General features: G+C 34.8%; 1 protein-coding gene across 5 annotated transcripts in view; it reads left to right on the top strand.

Moving 5' to 3' along the window:
- The window catches only part of LOC149262346 (adenylyl-sulfate kinase 3-like), a 237744-nt gene that overhangs the window by 91696 nt on the left and 131010 nt on the right, over positions 1-15038 (top strand). For 4 of the 5 annotated variants that reach the window (XM_089424100.1, XM_089424093.1, XM_089424124.1 and 1 more), the window contains 4 exons: positions 5274-5414; positions 5556-5705; positions 5929-6047; positions 6199-6283. In XM_089424100.1, coding sequence (XP_089280226.1) covers positions 5274-5414; positions 5556-5705; positions 5929-6047; positions 6199-6283 — 495 coding nt within the window. Of the gene's footprint in view, positions 1-5273; positions 5415-5555; positions 5706-5928; positions 6048-6198; positions 6297-15038 lie in introns of all 5 variants that reach the window. The other variant, XM_089424116.1, reaches the window with a different exon arrangement.

The raw sequence follows: 15038 nt of genomic DNA, 5'->3' as shown, positions 1-15038 counted from the left end.
AAAAAAAAGATTATTGTATTAAAAAGAAAGAGAAAATAGAAAAAATTATATATATATATATATATATATTTATTTTTTATTTTTTAGTAATATTTTTATATAATTAAAAAGAAAATAAAAAAAGTGCTATGTTAAAGAATAATCATATTAAAAAAAATATTACTATAAAAAATAATATATATCTATATATATATATATCGAAAATTAAAATTAAAAAGGGGCGCAGTTTCCTATCACTCTCCTCATTGATCGACCTTTCGCAGTAGCCGCTTCTTGACACACCTGACATTGAATTCATTGATCACTTCCATCCACCTTCTCCACTGCGACCTTCATACCCAATCATAGTTGTGTACTCAGTTGTTGCCAACAACTTCGAGCTGCCCAACCACCTTATCACCGCTGCACTTACCCGCGCACACCACAACCATTACTCTATTGCGTCTACACCTGCCTAGCGAAATTTGTCTGCTGCTTTTCCAGCCACCATGCAACCACAACACCACCACTACAATGCTCCCTATCACCAACAAATTTTGTCCTCAAGTAGTTATACATTGTTATCATGCTGCCTGCGCCCGCCATATCTGCCGAACGCCCTGTCCACTGTTGTTCACCCTTTTCCACAACTCCCCTTTGGTCTAGTTTACAGTCAACCACAAGATAAATAAATAATTTTTGTGAGACGTTGTGCCATTCAAAAAGGCTGGAGTTAGAAATAATCAAAAGCTTCAAAGCCATACAACACACCTCTTGCTTGTTGATTAATTAAAAGAGAAAGGTAAGTGCAAATAAAATTCAATTAAAAGTTGAAAATCTAAGACATATTAGAAAGGTTTAAGTGTCCAAGATACACTTCACTTAGATAAAGTAAAAATTTATTTGACATTCTTTTAAAAGAAAAAGAGAGTATTTAATTAAATTAAAGAAAAAAAGAGAGACTTATTTATATATGTTGAAGAAGGGGGTAAGAAAAAAAAGAGAGACTTATTTATATGTATTGAAGAAGGGGGTATCTTATAAAAATCCCAAGCTTTAGTCAAAGTATTATTTAATAAAATTATTGATAAAGACAAAAGGGATTCAATCTTTGAAGGAGAAAAATAAAAAGAAGGTAAAAAGATGATTGCCACAAAGAACAATGGTTTCTTTTCAAAATGTCCTTTTTTTCAGAAGGATATTCTAATTGTCAAGTGTCATTTAAAAATAAAAATGTGGTTTGTAGAAAATGTTACAAAACTTTTACCTTAGTCGAATCCTTAAGTGATGCAAAAAAACAATCAATCACAAGCGATATAGAACAATTAATGGAAATATTTAAGCGATAACATGTAGATATTAATAAGGAAACAAAGAAAATGTAATCCAAATTGCAAGTGGAACGCCCATCATCACTCCTACAAAACAATGTAATCCAGTGTACTGAGAAAGTGCAGTTGGAAGATCAAGAGAAAGATAAAATAACCAAACTTAGGCAAAAAAGAAAGCGTTACCATGAATATGAAGATCTTGCGGACATGAATTACAAAGAAGTAATGGAAAAGGACGAAGAAATTTCTCGCCTCAAGGACCACGTTGAAAAATTCATTGCACAATTCAAGAAGTCTAAGGTCACAAAGAAGGAACTCAACAAGCACCTATCCGAACAAGAAGAAGAAAATTTACATTTAAAGAACCTTAATAAAAATTTATTAGAACAAATCAAAAGTTTAAAAGATGAAGAGAAGGATATTAACGCTAAAGTCAATAATTCAGAAAACAAAGAACTTTCACGTCTAAGGAATCATAATCAAAACCTTCTTACGCAAATAAAGAAGCTTAAAAGTGACAAAAAATAGCTAAAAGACAAGTTAGAACAATTTACTCAAGAATTATCGAAATTCCCAGTCGTGACAATCCAAGTTGAAGATAAGGGAATGAATACTAATCCAGTCAATATCACAATTCAAGAAGAGGATAAACCAGTTGAAGCGAAGATGTACTTAGAAGTTGCAGTTCAAGCAATGGAAATTTCAAGTGAAGAGTTCAGAATTAATCAAGCGACTTTTGTACCTGAAAGAAATCAGATTCCTTCAATAAACCACGAAATTACCACAAACAAATTGAGAGATCAGATCACAAGAACTTCTTTTCGCCTTCCAAATTATAAAAGAAAATATCTCAACTAGAAACAAGTGACTTATGTTCCAAAGAACGTGGATGTCACCATAATTCAATCCTGTGATAAAAATGCATCTCAAGTTTTGAGTAACCGCAAGATTCCACAGAGGATTGATTTAGGATGGTCAGATTTCTTCTCATTCGACAGTTTTGTTTATCTCTTAAAAGATCCTATCATCTTGTATCAATGAAGACGACGACTCCAAGAATTCGAAGAGTTCCGAAAGATGCGAAAAGATTAAAAGAAAAAGAAACAGATGATATGCCTTGTCAACAATAAGCTTTGAGGACAAAGCTTTTTGAAGAGGAAGACAATGTTATGAATAAAATATAAATATAATAATAATAAGGAATAGTTAATTAAATAGTAATTAGTTAATCAAGGGGCATGTCCCTAAGGACATGACCATTCATGAAAGGGTACCTGCCTGGGTATATAAAGTCGACCCTCATTTGTAACTCGATCATCTCACTTGTATTCAAATATTATTCTATCCTATCATGGATGTTTATATATTTCAGATCTTCTGAAGTAGTCGATTGCGTATATGAACTTTGTTCGTTACATTTGGTATCAGAGCATTCCTCTGAGTATACGAACTTGTTCGTTACATTGGTATCAGAGCATTCCTCTGAGTATACGAACTTTGTTTATTACATTGGTATCAGCGCATTCCTTTGAGTATACGAACTTTGATTGTTACATTGCTATCAAAGAAAGGCTCTGATACCAATGTAACGAACAATGTTCGTATACTCAAAGGAATGCTCTGATACCAATGTAATGAACAAAGTTTGTATATGCAACGGACTACTTCATTAGATCTGAAATATATTAACATCCATGATAGGACAATAATATATTATAGAAGAATATTTGAATACAAGTGAGATGATCGAGTTACAAATGAGGGTCTACTTTATATACCCAGGCAGGTACCCTTTCATGAATGGTCATGTCCTTAGGGGCATGCCTCTTGATTAACTAATTACTATTTAATTAACTATTCCTTATTATTATTATATTTATATTTTATTCATAACAAAAGACTAAAGTAACCTTTAAGCTTTGTGTATTGGGTTGGATGGCAATCAATTATAACTTGAAAATTAAGATTGTTTGTACTTTATAGGGATACATTATGCTCTATGTGTTATTCACTGGGAGGAAACAATGAAATTGTTCTATTGAAGTCACTAAGAAGCACCGACATTTTGTGTTATAGGAGTCACAAGGTGGCATTGCCATTCTTAGAAGAGGTGACTGCTAAGTGTTTTGTCCCATTCATAGAACTACTTAGTGAATATGGGTAGTTCTAAGTGACACATGGATGATCAAAATACATGGTCGAGAAGTTTGGTGCACCATCAAGCTTAGAGTATTTGAATTCTTGTGGAGGCGTAGGGCAACTTTCGATGACGACCCATTGCATGTGGGAGAGTTATCATCGTTTACACCATAATTTAGCTACACAAATTACTAAGATGGAAACTTTTAGGAAAACCATAAGTTTGTTGGAGATAGGGGCTAAGGTTAACAACTTGACAAGTTGTCCCTTCTTTCTGTTGTTGAAAGAGGAGCCCGTTTTAGGTACCCGTTAGTCCTCTACTACAATGTCATTTAAGATGAATTATCTTTAAAAATGGTAAGCCTTTATATTTTCCCTAAGTTGTAGGAAACGTGACCCCCACTTGTACCAATGGCATTTTGGTACGAAAACCCCAAAACATGGCTGAAATGTGTTTCAGCATTTGTAAGATGCTTTTGATTCCACATAATGCTTTTTAAGCACTGTTTTGGGCCCGATCCCACAAAAAACAATATTTATTGATTAAAAATTAATTATCTAAGTAGTTAGGATTTAAAATCCTCTAGAATTTTTTTCCTACCAATTCATATTTCTCTGTTGAATGTGCATCTTCTATTTTCCATGATGAATATGAAGATGACGATGATGATTATTAACCTTTAGGCTTTATTAGCATAGCTGAATCTCAAGTTTTATTTCTGCGTTCACTGTTCATAGTTCACACATGCAGCATTGTAGCTCTAAGGCTCATACATAAAAGGTAATTCTGGATGTATAGCCTCATTTATAAATAATGAAGGCTGTTTTTGGAGTTCACTGTTTGCATTGTGTATCACTTGTCCAATATTTTTTGTTTCTCATTTGAATGTTCTTTGGCTTTGGCACTTGCTCATTTATTCATGAATCTGTATTCTAAATCATAATGTTAAAAGTTAAATGCATTCAAGTTTCTTTCAAAGTTTCTTGATTTTTGAGGGGTCATGTTTCCAGTGCATTTCTGTTTTAGATATGCAGTTCCGTTTCCCTGTATCATGCAACTTAGTCTTTTCCTTGTTATATCTATAGAGCTAATGTATTCTCCAATTGTATTCCATAATTTCCAAAAAACTTCTTGCCAATACTCTAGAAGGAACGAGTATTGCTAGATCCATATAGAGGACAAGGATGAGTTTGTTCTACATGATCAAAATATGCTATCCATTATTCCAATGAATGCCTTTCGCTAATAAGGAACCATGATTCTATACATCATCCTCTATTGGTAAATACGACAAAGAAGTGTCCCATAGCGAAAGGAATTATATGTTTTCCTTTCTTTATGGGTAGTTTTGGTGGTTTCATTTTCGTAAGATTCCTTCTATCTAAACTCTTATGAACTTATAGTTAGAGGCATGATAGACACATAAATGTCATCTAGCACAATGCCACGTTTGATTCGAAGGCTTGGGGCCCCATCTACTCAACGAAGGAATCCATTCAACAATAGTTTTTGGGGTGCCTCCCGTTTCCTTTATTCCATTTGTCTGAGTATTTTTTACAAGTTTTTCAATGTTTGCAAGTGATTTTAATGATTTTTTGTGCTTTTCTATTGTTACTTGCTTAATGGAAAGATTTGGGTGAGAAATAACCACTTGATAAATCCTTGCTCCCAATTGTCGTTTTCTCTATGCAATATTTTGGGCACGCTCTCTCTCACTGTAATCTCCCTGAAGTAATCATACACCAAGTATTATTGTTTTCCACTTCTATTTACAAAAGAATGTGGCAACTTTGCTTCTCACATTGAACTGTGTCACTGTGCAGGTATAATCTGCCCACCAATAACAAACGTAGGAAAATCAACAAACATTGTGTGGCAGGAATGCTCAGTGAACAAAGAAGAGAGGCAGAAGCTACTTCGACAGAAGGGTTGTGTCATTTGGATAACTGGTCTCAGTGGCTCAGGTTTGACCTTAATGTGGTTTCTACAATCCGCATTGTTGTCTTGTATTGATGGAGCACCTTATACTAATTGGTTTTGGTATATGTTGTTATAGTCGAATGCTTATTCCGATTATTGACTTAAATCACTTTACAACAATGCAGGCAAAAGTACATTGGCTTGTGCATTGAGTCGTGCACTGCATTCTAGAGGAAGGCTCACTTATATTCTGGATGGTGATAATTTAAGGCATGGACTAAACAAGAATCTTAGCTTTAGTGCAGAAGATCGCGCAGAGAATATTCGTCGCATTGGTAAGGCAATGTACAATATACATATATATTGTATTCAAATTTTTCTTTCTCATCACTAAGGCATTCTCTTACTTCCAAAGAAATGCTCCATGCAAAATATGTCTTTGAAAACTAAAATTCCCATAATATCTCACATATAAGCTGCATGTGTTGCTTCCTTAGTTCCGCCTTTAACTGTCTAATGCTTCCTGGTTCAATTTTGTTGAGATCATTGTATTTTTAGGTGAGGTGGCAAGGCTCTTTGTGGATGCTGGTGTTATATGTATCACTAGCTTGATATCTCCTTATCAGAGGGATCGTGATGCATGTCGTGCACTTTTGCCTGTTGGAGAATTTATTGAGGTTCTCTTTGATTCTCATTATCTCTCCAAGTTCATGCGATGTATTTAATATGCAAATTGATGTCTATCATGTGGAAATGAATCTTTTGGCAAGTGGACATCAACTGGTTAAAGCATTGATATACATATCCATACCTCACTATTCTTTGCAGATCTTTATGGATTTTCCTCTAGAAATTTGTGAAGAGAGAGATGCAAAAGGTCTTTATAAGCTTGCTCGTGCAGGCAAGATCAAATGTGAGTCAAAAATGTTAGTAATTTATTTTGTATCCTATTATTGTTAGTTATAGCGTAAAAATCTGAAGTATCCTTGAGGCTTGTACAGTTGTGCAGCCAAAACTATTTGTTCTATATAATTGGTAGTATTAGTATTTGCGAATGATCACAACCTATTCAAAGAAATCTTATCTATGGAATATATCATGTTGGAAGCATCTAAGTTTCTCTTTACATGTAAGTAGTCCCATTTATTTCTATGTAACATTAAGTGAACAACTATTGAATATTTTTCCATTTGATCACTTCATTAAGCCGAAGACATCTGTTTACATATATAGGAGTTGGCCATTTAAAGCCAAGGTTGCATAAGCATGTCTACTTTTGGGGCTAGTACTTTGAAATCGGGGTGCCCCCATCTCATGTATGTACAAACAGAGAAGGAATGACCCATCATACTTTCCTGTACTGCCTATGTTAGGGGATGTGGGACGACCAACCATATCCCATAAAAATCGCAAAACTTACCTTTATATTGAATCTTTAAATGCCTCCATCAATTACTTTTGTATAGATCATTCGTACATCCATAGGCAAGAGTAGGAGTTGGGATTATTTCCATAAAATTCTCCAATTGAATTAAAAACGTACCATGAACACAGACTCTTTGATGTCATGGGTTGCTTTCCTCATGGTGCCACCAAGGAAAAACAGAGGAATGGGTTAACTTTCTAACCCGCTTATACTATATAGAATGCCAGCACTAAAAATATGACAAAATGCTTCTGTAAAAAAGACATTACCACCACAACGGAAATGGAACCTTCAAGGAAAAAATTGAATAATCTTTCTATGCTTAACTTTATTCTATTTCACCTCACAATTGTGCCATTTGAAATGACATTTTCTCTTTTTAAAAGTTAAAGGTGTTTGGTAGATCATATTAATTATAGTTAATGTTACAAAAATTGTGTTGGGAATTATATCGCTGAGAAGGTCTGCAAAGAAACTTATTGAAAATATTGGCAAACATAAACTTGGACCTGAAAAACTTGGAAAAATTGACCACCTGGAACAATCTGGAGAAACCAGATATGATTGAAACACTGAGTGTAATATCTCAATAAATAGAGTCAAAGAATTTAAATATTTGTTTAAAATAAAACATTTCATTTAGAAAAGTCAGTTGTATTATAATCCCCTTTTCCCCACGAAAGAAGACAAATGTGAACTTACGTTAGTCTTGGTTTGAAGGAGGTGAAAAATCCAGATAAAAACTGTTGCTTTATCTTATTATGAAAAAGGATGGGTTGATCAACATTATCAAGTGATCACTACATGGACACAATCGGAGATGCAAAGAATTACTCAAAATTATAAATGTTTTCATTCAAAATAGTTTCAAATATTTATGATCTTTTTTTCTTTTCATTTTATTTTTTAAAATTATTTTATGTACAGCTTGAGAGTAATGATTAAGAGCATGTGTTTCTTCCTTAGAGGTCACAAGTTCAAATCCCAAGTGCGGTAGAGTATGTACACCTCCATAAACTCTAGCAGTCAAATCACTATGTGGAGGGGGGTCCCTTGTCCCACAAACAAGGGGGTCTCGTGCACCAATTTGGTGATTAACTTGGCTGTGACTTTAAAATTATACACACACATATCTACACATGCTACACTTTCCCTAGGCTGGAGAGGAATCCTATATGTTCCTAGGATGGCATGAGGACATCCCTAATGTCCTTAACTTGAGGAGATGGCTTAGGTCATCATTGGGAGGTCGCCTTCTCCCAACAAGTGTTTCCTAGCTACCCCTTGTAGCAACTCGTTAATAAAATACAAATCTAAAATTTTATTTCTTTCCCTCATGTAAAGCTAATGAATCATTGTAAGTGTACGCTCATTTTTTTTTTGTAAGCTTAGGTAGGACCCTCTCATTTTCGAGTTTTTACATGTCTGTTATTCGCCCCATTTCCGGGGAGGGTAGCACAAGAATCGAACCCAAGATCTCCGGTTCGGTGAGACTCCATTTCCACGGCCATTGCCACTTGAGCTACCCCTTGCGGACAAGTGTATGCTCATTTTTATTTTGCAAGGATTCATCTATTTTAAATTGTCTAAATGGATGCTTAGTCACTGCATTTGATGAATCTTAAAAAAAAATACAATATTCACCAAATCTTAAGCATTGGCAATTAAATTTGCTATTTTTGGTGAATTTAAATGCCATGAATCTGATTCATGCACAAATTCTAATAGAACAGAATATTAATCTGGTATCTATAATCTTTTTATATTAGAACATAGAGATGGAGTATTTTAGGTTTTAGTTTTTCTATTATATCAGATTTCAATTGCGACAAATCTGAAGTTTAATAACTTACACTTAATTCTCTTTGCTGGAAAATGTTGACTTTATTTTTTTTCAAAATTTTCCATTGGCAATAATTTTTTTTTCCAAATCTTATTGTAATATATAATTCAAACGCAAAAACGAACAAAGTGACTTAGATTGTATGTTGCACCAGGTATGTTTTGTGATTAGCATTGTGAATAATTTGATTGCTTTCTTTTTGTTTTTTTTGTTTTTATGTTGCTTTTTATTAACAGGTTGGGCTCTACTTTGCCATCGCGCATGTTTCTAATTAAATTTGAAGGGTCTTTATGACTGCCCTGAAAACTTTTTCACCCATTCCTTCTCCTTCAAACATTGGAGATATACACAGACATGAATGAAAGCAAGCTTGAGTTCTAGCTGTACCCTTGGATTTAATATCCACAAATACTGATATTTTCTGGATCCAACCTAGACACTTCATACTTGTAGAAAACATACACCCAATCCAATTATGCCTGTTGACCACTGGAGTGGCACCCGATGATTATATGAAGATTCCATGCCCAAAGATGATCCAGAGGACACTTTTACCATCAAATATTATCAGTCAACAAATTTTTTTTAACTCTATGTCTATTTTCTCATCATCTTTCTTGTACCCAGATTCCACACCCTGCGGGGAATTGTAATAAGTGATACTAGTAATGATGAGTTTTGAGTATGTAATAGGCCTATGATGTTGGGACACGATCAACGAACAAGTACACCTTGGACTAATTTTTTTATCTGGTTAATTATCCCTTCTTTTTCAGAGGCGGATAATTTTCTTGGTTTTTTCACTCACTTTTTACCCCAAAGCCAGAGTGATGGTTTGAAGGTTGAGCCCCTAACACATCTTGGTGTCTAGAGTCGATGTATATTACCATACAAGATCACACAAAAAATTTCATGGAATCTAGTTAGGTCTAGGTAGTCATTTTTTTATTTTTTAGATTTTCCGCACTGCGGATATTGCAATAAAAATTTTATTTGTAATGTAATAAGTGATGTCTAGAGGATTTTTATGGGGTATGAGTAATGAAATTTGCACCTCTCACCTTCAAATTCCTACTATGACACTCTTTGACTTGTTAAAAATGTGGTTTGAACCCTCAAAACCCACTTTTCCCGAGTTTAGTGAGAAATCTTACAATTAATTAAGCCATAAATTAAATAAATGGAGAAAAATAAATATCCACACATGCTAAATGTTGTGGAAATGAGGTGGAAAATTATGGAGGAGTTAAAGTGAAGTCCCAAGGTGATGTGGACTCCCAAAATCAAGGAAAGGACATGTGCTCAAATAAATTTGAATTTCTGGCATTAAATGAGAACGCTGGTTACTTGGAAATTTGAATTTGTGAAGTTAATGCACATTTGGGAGAATATTTGGTGGAGAGTTTTGTGGGAAATTGTCCCCACATGGTTTACCACCCATAAACACTTGTCATTCCATCATAAAATTTGAATTTGGCACATAAAGGAAGAAGAAAATGATGTTCACTTGTCAAAATTCGATTTTTAAACTTGGCATTGGAGCTCCATTCAACAAATTTGAATTTCTCTTTGGGATTGTCACCTCATGCCACTTGTTTAATCACTTCTACATTGGGATTGACTCCCATAGTTCTTTATAATAAAGCCTTGAGCTCTCATTTGTATCTTATTGTTACTAGCTATTGTGCTTGTGGAAGCGCTGGTACCTTGTACACTTTCAAAAATATCAATAAAGACTTTGAGATTTCATTCACGAGGTGTTCCTCCTTTTCGAGAGCGATGAATTGTTGATCATTGGTATAATTCCTTTTACTCATGCTTTGATCTAATTTGTTTTCATATACTCTTGTAGATTTGTTAATGTAGAGCTATCTTGCATTGACATTTGATTTAGAAGTATGCTCTAGGTATAAAATGCTCTAGTTGGTTTTAAATAAATCTTTAGAGTTTCTTATCTTTGTTTATTGCTGAATCTATGTGGAACTAATTATTGATTGAAGTTTTATAGAGAGAACATCTTGTTGGGATCACAAAATCAAGCGTGAGGGGAAGTCTTTGGAGAGACCATCCCACTATTGATACATTTTTAAAGGAGCTCTCATTTGTTCTTTGAGCCTTCATAGTCTTATCTTACAAAGTGGTTTTGCAGGGTTTTTTGGAACATAGCTTGTACCAGTGTTGTGAAAAGCGCGATTAAATCGCGATTTAATGAAAAAATCGCGATTTTTTCAGCTTGCAGATTTAATCGCGATTTTTATACGAAAAAATCGCCTACTTTTTTTTTGCCGATTTTTATTGAAAAAATTGCGCTTTTTTCAAAAAATCGCGGGGGCTCGGGACAGCACGATTTTATAAATTTTTTTTTGGTTTTTCATTTGGTCATTTGGACAGTCGTGCGCGTGGAGGGAGGAGGAGCTCTTGGAGACCATTGAAGAGGGTTTTCAGCCAAATCTAAGTGCTTAGAGGAGAAAATCAAGAGGAGACCACCGATTTCTCCATAGAAACGGTATGAGGATTAATTTTTTTTGTTTTCATTGTTTAAAAACATTGTTTTTGTATGTTTTTCATTTTTTTGGTTGGGAAACTTGGTATGGACACCATTTTTATTTTGTTTTTAAAAAAAAAATTGTATTTCTTCATTGATTTGGGATGTGTAACTTGGTATGACTATGGGAACCATTTTTTTTTTTTTTGCTTTCATTTTTTTTAAACATTGTTTATGTTTTTTTCATTGTTTTTGGCATTTGCCATTTGGTTGGGTAACTTGGGTTTGGATTCTGGAATGGTTGGGTAATTTGTGTTTGAAACTTTGAACTTTGGAATGGTTGTTTTAGGTTGGGTTATGGGTAACTTGGATTTTCATTGTACAATCATCAATGTAAAAATTAAAAATTAAAATACTAAATTGTAATTTGTAAATTTGTAACTTGTAATTTTGTAAATGCTAAATTGTAATCCTAATCCTTATTTTCCCATAGGTTCACAACTGCACCAAAACACCATTCAAGACTTCAAGTTTGCAAATTCAAAGTTCAAAAACAAACATGCCAAGGAAATTGGATCCTTTCTGGGAATATGGTGAACCTAAAGCTCCGAATGATAGACAAAACTTGAATTGCAAGTTGTGTGGAAAGGAGATATACGGGGGGGTGTACAAGTTGAAGTTTCACCTTGCACAAATCCCTGGACATGATGTGGGGCCCTGTATAAATACAAATCCTGAAATTATCCAAAGAGCCATGAGAGCATTGGAAGAATTAGAGCACACTAGAGAGGCCAAAGAAGAACTCAAAAGGCAACTAAAAAGGTCAGCTGAAGGAAGTGGGCCAAGTGGCACTGGTTCTACTGCAGCATCAGTCAATCTGGTAGTTGCATCATCATTTTTTGTTCCTCGAACCACACCTGGTTCACAACCATCTATCGGTTCAATGCTAAAAAGAACTGATAAAGAACACGCTGACAGGTTGATGGCAAAATTTCTCCTCTGGAGTTATATTCCTTTCAGCATTGTAAGGAATAATCCATTTTTCCAACCTACTGTTGATGCTATTGCCAGTGTTGGCCCGGGGTACAAAATCCCTTCTTATCATGATTTCAGAGGCCGGATTCTTCAAAATGAAAAGCGTGACTGCACCCAAAGATTGGAGGATTTTAGGGCATCATGGGCACAAACAGGATGCACTGTTATGTCAGATGGATGCACTGACCAAAAAGGGAGAACCCTTATAAACTTCTTGGTTAGTTGTCCCAAGGGGACTATGTTTATCAAATCTGTTGATGCATCTTATCAAATCAAAGATGCAAGAACTTTATGTGATTTGCTGGATGTGTTTATTTTGGAGGTGGGTGAACAACATGTTGTCCAAGTCATAATGGACAATGCTGCAAATTATGTTGCTGCTGGTAGAATGCTTATGGACAGGCATCCTACTTTATTTTGGACACCTTGTGCTGCTCATTGTATTGATTTGATGTTAGAGGACATAGAGAAAATTTCCTTTGTCAAAGATATTGTTGACTCATCAAAAAGCATCACAAAATTTATATATAATCATACATCTGTGCTTAGCTTGATGAGAAGATTCACCAACAACAAAGAGTTGGTGCGCCCCGCCATTACACGGTTTGCCACGAGTTTCATATCTCTTCAATCCCTCTTGAATTCTATGTGGGATGTGAAGAGAATGTTTCTTTCAGAGGAGTGGCGTGCTTTGTCAATGAGCCGCAAACCAGAAGGAGAGGCCGTATGCAGACTAGTTTCATACCAGGAAGACTTCTGGGCGGGAGTGCAGGAGGTGTGCGCCGTTACTGAACCTTTGGTAAAGGTTCTTCGGTTGGTTGATGGTGAGAAGCCCGCAATGGGCTATTTGTATGAAGCCATGGACAGGGCCAAAGAAGCCATTTGGGCCTACTATGATGATAAGGGAGATGATGGGTTTCAGAAACAACTCCTTCTATGGGGAGTGATTGATGAGTGATGGAACAACACACTCCATCGTCCCATTCATGCTGCTGGGCTTTTTCTCGCAAGAGGGGCAGAGGAAATCAATAGGATTAGACTTTAATTTTATTGTATATGACATTATGACATGATGAGATACATTATCATATTTTTTGTTGATATTTTGAGGCTGAGTTGGGACTCAGGAGTCAGGACTTACTATTTAGGACATGATTCAATGTTATGTGTGATTTTAGCGCTAGAAATGATATTAAACATCTTATATATTAGTTTTTTTATCATATTTATGTGTCAATGTATTTATTTTATGTTGTAGAGGGTTTAGATATTAAAAAATTGAAAAAAAATGAAAAAAAATGAATATTTTTGTACTAAACGATTTTTTCCTGCTTTTTTCCGATTTTTTCCGATTTTTCCGATTTTTTCCGATTCGTTCCCCGCGCCGATTTAATCCCGATCGCGCTTTTCACAACATTGGCTTGTACACAAGCTGAGTACTTCTAAATTTAAATCTATTTAAAAAAACATTGTACTTTATTTATTTCATTTGCTATTTAAGAGCTTGAAGATGCATAAGCAAAGACGAGAGTTTACTCTCACTCTTTAGCTTAGCCTTTTGTAAATTATAATTGTACATATACATTTTATCTTGTTGATTTTTTCACTAATACTTAACTTATTTTGCAGTCATTGTTTGGATTGTTTGCTAACTCTTGTGTGGCAAATTTTGAAGAGCAACCTCCCGCAACATCTAACAAGTGTTTGCAGGACCTTTGGCAAGTGTTGGGGGTTCGATTTCCAAGGATGCCATGAGCCCTTTTGAGGCTTATTTTGGCCAAAGTCGAGTTCACTAGAGGGCTGCCCATTTTCCTCTCTAAGTCGTGGGCATTTGGAGGAAACTTTCACCTTGTTTCCCTTGCATAAGTTTTGTGAAATCTTGTCATTACTTTCTCAAGAAAGGAGGTCTAGTGTCCAAGTTTCAAGCAATTATTGTGAAGACTCTCCTTGAAGTTTAGTTGAGGACTTTGAAGGCCCTCTTCTCATTCTAATATTAATAAAAGATCTAATTTGCTTGTGGGAGCTTAAGATTTCTCCCATGGTATCCCATCTCCCCATTTAGAGAGAGACTTCTCTTGGGTGGATTGACATTTGCATGGTTTAAATTTTCACATTTCATTCACTTTCATGCATGCTTTAATTGGGAATTAACACAACCTCACAATCACATTCCATTTTTAAGTTAAAGTTTGTTACAATTTCATTTGAGCTTTGCATTTTCTATCTCATTGTTGCTTGAAGCTACAAGCTTACACTTTACTTTGGGCAATTCATCCTTTACATGCAAGCATTTTATATTCTTAAAAAACTTTGATTCATTTCCATTTACCTTGGTAAATTGTTTCATGAGCACTTGAATACATGCTTCATTTTTATGCTACATTGTTATGTTGAATATTGGAGCAATTTATTATCATTGTCTATTTGAAACAAATTTTACTTTCAAGCAAATTACTTGTATCCTTTTAATTCATTGATGAGACACATGCAACACTTGTAAGCTAATTTTATTCTTCCAGTTGAAGTTATAATTGTAACTTATGTTGAACACTTTCATTTTCAAGCATTGCAAATCAATCTCTTTGAAGCATTTGCATGTAGCATCACTTTAATTTGGGGAATTAACTCAACTTGCACTTCATCTAAGCATTTTAGTATAGGAAGGCCCCAAGCCTCATTAAAATTTTTCCTCCAACATAAGTTGGTTGAAGTAGAGATCTTAGGGACCCTCTACTCCTCTATTGACTCCTCACTGTGAGATCTATATTTTTGGGCGAGGATGAGGTCCAAGGATTGAAGAGTTAAATTGTAATCTTGTTGTAGAGATAATTAATAAAATTAACCAATAGCACTTTCTATTACATTTGCTTTACTTGTTT

Source organism: Pinus tabuliformis, chromosome 6, assembly GCF_031772625.1.
Source record: "Pinus tabuliformis cultivar Carrire ecotype Pingquan chromosome 6, CPIR1, whole genome shotgun sequence".
NCBI classification, from domain to species: Eukaryota; Viridiplantae; Streptophyta; class Pinopsida; order Pinales; family Pinaceae; genus Pinus; species Pinus tabuliformis.
Note: the sequence above shows the minus strand (reverse complement) of the source record. Positions and strands in the feature narration are given on the sequence as shown.